The sequence below is a fragment of the Myotis yumanensis genome, unplaced genomic scaffold, assembly GCF_028538775.1.
Source record: "Myotis yumanensis isolate MYYU_CA2020_CCGP unplaced genomic scaffold, mMyoYum1.0.hap1 SCAF_1, whole genome shotgun sequence".
Lineage (NCBI taxonomy): Eukaryota > Metazoa > Chordata > Mammalia > Chiroptera > Vespertilionidae > Myotis > Myotis yumanensis.
In genome coordinates this window covers 1,150,025-1,156,240 of record NW_027223752.1, presented here as the reverse complement: position 1 = coordinate 1,156,240, position 6,216 = coordinate 1,150,025, and the positions used below count along the sequence as shown (strand labels likewise).

At 60.6% G+C, this 6,216-nt stretch overlaps 1 protein-coding gene across 1 annotated transcript in view; it reads right to left on the bottom strand.

The window, feature by feature from the left end:
* Window positions 1-2,806: 2,806 nt before the first annotated feature.
* TDRD9 (tudor domain containing 9) overlaps window positions 2,807-6,216 on the bottom strand; it is a 53,395-nt gene continuing 49,985 nt past the window's right edge. Inside the window, exons 33-36 of the mRNA XM_070411770.1 lie at window positions 5,867-6,005; window positions 4,880-4,998; window positions 3,903-3,975; window positions 2,807-2,908 (exon numbers count right to left, since the gene is read on the bottom strand). Of these exons, the coding sequence (XP_070267871.1) occupies window positions 2,807-2,908; window positions 3,903-3,975; window positions 4,880-4,998; window positions 5,867-6,005 (433 nt within the window). The remainder of the gene's footprint in view (window positions 2,909-3,902; window positions 3,976-4,879; window positions 4,999-5,866; window positions 6,006-6,216) is intronic.

Sequence of the window (6,216 nt, the reverse complement as noted above, 5' to 3'; positions counted from 1 at the left end):
GTCTCTGGGCCACAGCTGCTCTCCGCCCACTTCCGCTCCGGCTGCATCTGGTGGCAGCTCCCTGTGCCCACGGGCTCGCTCACCCGCTCTTCGGCACTGGACTTGGCAGTGGTTTATTGGATGTGACACCAAAAGCACAGGCAAGATACGCACACAGACAAATGGGACACAGCAGCTTACAACATCTGTGCTCGAAGGACACAAGGACAGAGCGGGAAAGCAGCATTTCCCAGCCCCGCAGCCGATCACGATCACGGCTGGACGCTCGGACGCTCCCTCTGACTCAGCAGCCCCGCTCCCGATGTGCCCAGAAGCACTGGCGGGTCCTGAGGACACACGTGCACCCGTGCTCACAGCAGCCCCTCACAGCAGCCAAGAGGCGGGGCCGTGTCCTTTACGGGTGAGGGTGAACGAAGCCGTGGTGTGCGCGCCCTCGGGGACCTGCCCCGGTGCCACAGGATGGACCTGGGGCCTGTGCGTCGGAAGAAGCCAGGCACAGGGGGACCCAGTCCGAGCGGGGCGGGGCGGGGAGGGTGGGGGCGCCCTCTTCACGGGGAGCTTCAGACAGCGGTGGGAGTCCTGGAGACTGTCTCTCAATAGTGTGAATGTCCCTAACACCTGCAATCGGTTATGATGGAAAACGCTGTGTTTAACTCGGTAAATGAGTCAGACAGACAGACCAGGAAGAAATGTCACAAACAGGTCTGGCAAAGGGCTCATATCCTGAAGGAACAAACTCCTACAAGGCCACACCGAGGGGGTTCAGGCAGGAAAGGAGCAGGAGGGCCCTCCCTGTGCCGTCCTCCAGTGCCCTCTGCTGGCAAGGCCTGGCGTTGCGCCCCTGAAAGCCGGAGGAGGCAGGTCCAGCATGATGGGGCAGCAAGGGAAGGCAGCAGCGGAGGAGAGGCTAGGGCCCCAGCTAGCAGGGAGCCCACGCGCACGCGCTCCAGGCCCTTAGCGTATGAAGGTAAACGCCACCGGCTGGATGGCCCACAAGGCCCACCTCAGGTGTCGCCCGTCTGTCCATGAGGCTTGCTCACAGCAGTTTCATTCGTAACGGGCCCATCAGTAGAATGAATGAAACTCAATACCTGGTGCTGAGCAAAGGCTGCGGCAGGAAGGAGAGCGAGCGGCCGACTCCACGTCCACAAACGCAGACACCCGGCAGGCGAGGCCACAGCGGCGGGCGCGTGGGCAGGACTGCTGTGGTGCATGCGGGTCACCCCGCGGCAGCTGCACGGTGTGGGTTCAGTGGAATCCACCGAACCAGGACTCAGACCTGCGCGCAAATTCCACCTTAAACAACGCGAAGGGAAGCGCCTCCGAGGCAGGGCCACGTGGGCAGGGAGGACAGGGAGACCGCTGTCTTCCAGTTCTATGTTAAACGAGTTACTCTAGAGTCTAGAGGAAACCCAGCCAGCAACCACACACACACGTACGGGACGATCCTCCAAGTTGTTCATAAAAACGCTTCCGCCAAGCTGGAGTCCTGCTTTGGTGAAATTCCTCATCGACGACGTGTCCCTACTGCCAACAGCTTGCAAGTTCGTGGGGAAGCTCCCAGTCCTGCAGCGAGCGACCCCGGGGCTGAGAGGCAGCAGGTGGCAGTGCTCCCGTCCTGAGGCCCCACTTCCTGAGGAAACAGCGCTCCCTCCCCTCCCCTCCCCTCCCCTGGAATTGGCAGCTGGAACCAAGTAGGAGAGCCCACTCCAAACAGCCAGTGAAGCAGGAAGACAGTGAGCGCTGACCGGCGGTTTCCAACTCCAGGTCTCCAAAAGCAACCCCCGTTTAAGGCTCCTCCAAAGAATCCCCATCGTGCCCTGGCCATGTGCTCAGTGGTTAGAGCGCTGGCCTGTGGATTGAAGGGTCCCGGGTTCGATTCGGGTCAAGGGCACGTACCTGGGTTGCAGGTTCGATCCCCAGCCCTCAGAGCATGTGCCCTGACCAGGAATCGAACCCTGACCTCCTTCCTAGGTCCACACTCACCACTGAACCACGCCGGCTGGCGAGGCCTCTTTGAAAGGCAGCTCCTGTCTAAGAACAGCCTGTAACCGTGGCCACGAGAGGGGCAGCTGGCTCTTGCCCACCGGGGGATCCCGTCAGGGCACAGGCCCGGGTGCCGGCTCGATCCCGTGTGGGCGCTGCAGGAGGCGGCCGATCAATGTTTCTCATCATTGTTTCTCTCTCTCTCCCTCTCCCTTACACTCTCTGAAATCAATAAAAGCATTTAAAAAAAATAAAAAGAGACCTATATTCCTTTATTGGTTTTACAACTGGATTTTTTAGGATAAAATACATTTCAGTCTCCTGATTTAAAAATGTCAGAAACAGAAACTGCGTCTAATGCTTTTATTGTCTTAACAGATGCAACAGCCAGGTAATCTCTGATTTCCAAAATGCCAGCTAAGAATTTTAACTTAAATAAAAGCCTAAATCACACAAAACTGAAGATCCTTTCACTGACATTAGACATGTTCCCTCATGGACCGGAACTGGGAGCCCCACAGGGTTGGAGAAGCAGCCGTGGCCGTGGCGGGCGGGGCAGGGAGTTGGGGGGTTGGCGGGGACACGCGAGCACGGGGTTGCTGAGCCTCCGTCACAGCAGACACGGCTCTCCGTCCGGGCGTCTTTCAGAGCCACCCAGCGCCTCGAAGATTCTGTTTCCAGGAAAGACAGGCTGGGTTCCTGCCCTGCCCGTGGGGCGGAAAGACTGCTGTCCTGCCCACCAAGGCAGGGAAAAGGGCAGGGACCGAGCTCAGACACAGGCGGTGGAGGTGGCCGCCGGCCGCCCGGGCCGCCCGCCGCGCTAGGAGCTGAGCACGATCAGCCGGTGCAGCTGGTACAGGAAGGTGCTCTTGCCGCAGCCGCCCTCCCGCTCCGCCTGCTCCATGACCAGCTTCGGGTCCACCTGCAGCACAAAGGACACGTCAGGCGCGGCACTAGGCACAGAGGAAAGCAAGTGAGGGATAAAACACGCACACGCACAGGCGTGAAGCAGCGGGAAGGAGCGAGTCTCCAAGCAGCGTTTACAGATCGCCTCTCCCACATCAGCCCACAGCTGTGGTCACCAGTCTTCAAATCCCTCGAGTATAGCACGGAGCCCTCCCTCGGGCTCCCCCACGCTCCTGTGTGGACGTGACGTGACGTGACAGTGACTTCACTATAAACATACAAAGCAGCACATTTTCTAAAATGTTGATCAACCTCAAAATGAAGTTCTGCTCTGAGCTTCACCCCCGGGAAACGGCAGGGGGTGGCTGGGCCCTGCCCAGGTCCCGCAGAGCCTGTCCCAGCAGAGCAGGCTCGGGGCGGCCCTGAGGCTCTGAGACGAAGCTGGTCAAGGGCGCATGGAGGGAAGGCACGGGGCCCTGAGAGGGGCCTCCTCCCTGAACGGCCGAGGGCGAGGGCCTGGTCAGCTGCCTTCATCACAACACCCGGCTCTAGAGTTACAGCTTAGACCCCTCCCTGGGCCCTTTTCTCGTCACCACATTGTACCCCGTGCTCCGCCCTTCCAGGTGCTGAGGCCCTGCCCAGGCCACGATGCTATGGGCTGAGCTGGGCCCCAGGTTCCCTGCGGAGGCCCAGACCCCAATGAGATGAGGCCAGGAGGGGGCCAGGGCTGGACGAGGTGGTGCGGGTGGGACACAGCTCGAGGGTGGCTGTGCAAGGGCAGGAGCAGGGTCCGCACCGCACCGGCCCCTTCCCAGCCTCCGGCCTCTGAGACCGTGCGAGTGAATGGCTGCTGGCTCACCCGGGAGGTGGCTGTGACGGGGAGCCAGTGTACGGGGACAGCCAGCGCCCCGACAGCCCCAGGGCAGGACCGGGCGGAGTGTCCCATCCAGAAACGGGGGTCTGCGCGGCCTCCATAACCAGCCGCCTGCTCTCGGGCCGCCGCCACTCACCTGGTTCCACTCGTACGGCTTGTCGGGCCACTTAGGGACCGTTCTCGCCCTCGGTTTCAGGTGACAGAACAAACTAGAAGTTAAAAAAGGACGAGTCACCCACTGCGCTTTTCCGAAAGAGTCAACCCTACACCTTCCCGCGGAATTGCAACCGCAATGAGTTTCAAAGGTCAAAGCGCAGTCTGTTATGCCCGGGACACTACAGCCACGGCACGCAGAGCAGGCTCAGGGCGCGGCAGGCCCCACGCCCACGCCTCTGCCCAAGCATGGTGACCAGTGGGGACACCCAAGCACGACTCTGACCGGTACCGGCCACGGCGGTTCTCCCTGCGCACATACGTGCCCTGCGCACCTCACAGGCTACCTTACCTGTGACATGTGAACGTCACACACGTTCATGCAGAAGTGTTTTCATGAGGAGCAGCGAGGAAAGAGAACCAGAACCAGCCTCTCCAGCTGCTCCCAGCGCTACACCACCCAGCACAGTGCCCACAGCTACAACGCCCACCCAATGCGGGATACACGCCGCCGGCTCGCGCAGCTCAGGGCGCTGTCTCGGGCGCGGAGGGACCTGCCACCAGCCCCGGGTCTGGCTGGGTCTGGCCTTGGGGGTCCAGGCAGTGGCGAGAGGGGGGTCAGGGTGCTTGTCCCTGACCTCCTTCCTGGGGAGGCTCACAGAGGCCGAGCTCAGCCTGCAGGCCCTGCCCCTAAGGGACCCGCTGCCCACTGCGCTTTGAAAGGCTCCCTTGGTTCCATTTTCCTCCAATCACCCCACGTGAGGGTGCCCCCTAGCTCCTGCCCGGTCCTACTGACACAGTCACAGGCGGCTGCTCCCCAGGGAGCTGGTGTCAGCGAGCCGGGACCTCTAGAGGCCGCCTCAGCCCTGGAGCGTCAGTCACCGCGTGACCAGCCTCTCGCACCCCAAACTCCTGGGAGGGCCCAGCCCGCTGGAGACTGGAGGTGAGCGCACCACTCACCCCAGGAGCTTCTGGCGGACGCTGTCCTGCAGCTGCGCGACCCGTTCTGGGCCCAGGTGCCTGGCCCCGTTGGGCCCGTCGCACACCAGCTTGTTGATCGCGGCCCTGAGGATGTTGATCTGCAGAGAAAGGGGCGGGAGCACTCAGTGGCCCTGGGGCAGCTGAGCTCCCTCCAGCTCCTGCTCAGCACCGCCCGGAGCCACCCTCCCCCCCAACACCAACGTCTCCCAGCAAATTACAGACACAAGTCACTTCCACAGCCATAACTTAAGAAACAGTAACAAAAAAGAAGCTAAAATCAGCAAGAAAGGTTCCGCTTAGCATAAGACGCTTCCTAAGCCTGTCTCCACCTTGAGCCCCACGTGGCTGTGAGCACACAGCTCAGCCTTCCCGGATCGCAGGCCCGCCTCTTGCTCTACGTGCGATATTGGCATGGGATCTGTGTGGTGCGGGGTGCGGGAGCCCCTGAGGGAGCCTAGCAGGTCATGTGCACAAAACCCTACAGCAGTGGTTCCCAAACTTATTTGGCCTACCGCCCCCTTTCCAAAAAAAATATTACTCAGCGCCCCCTGGAAATTAATTTTTTTTAAACTTTAATAGCAATTAAACAGAAAGATATATGTATTAATGTTTCTACCTTTTTCGTAAAATATAGCAAAGAAAGGTGTAAATTAGAAACATTGAAGTTTGAAATTATGAAACTATTTATTGAACTCAGAATAGAAAGGTAATACAAAAAAAGTTAAAACAAATGCACCTGTGGCCATCACCGCCCCCCTGGATCGCTGCAGTGCCCACCAGGGGGCGGTAGCGCCCACTTTGGGAATCACTATCCTACAGCTTGCGTGGGGCCCGGCTGCTTCTATCTCATGAAGAGCTGTCCCTTCTGCGTCCCACAGCGAGCCCCTGCTGCGCACTGTCAGGCGTCCAAGCAGAACAGAAGCGCAGACCGCTGCGGGGGGAGGGGGCAACAGGAGGCAGCCTCACCTCGACCACGTCCTCCACGCTGAACTGCACGTCGAAGGCCAGCTCCATGTCGTGCTCGGGCAGGATGGGCGCCCCGGTGGTCGGGTTCCACCCCAGGCCACAGAGGACTCCGGTGTAGCTCTTCCCCTCCTGGTCGACCCTAAGGGCGAGGCAGGGTTGGCGCTGCTTCCATGAGGACGGAGCTGACCCCGAGGTCACGGGGTCCTGCCAGCCCCGGTGCAGCCGCGCGGCCCAGTGCCTGCTCTCTTCCGTGACCACATCACAAGCGGGGGTGTGCACAGTCATAAACGACACAGTGACCGACCACCGCCCAGAGCCCTCCCCCTCCCGCTCGGCAGGGGAGACGGCTG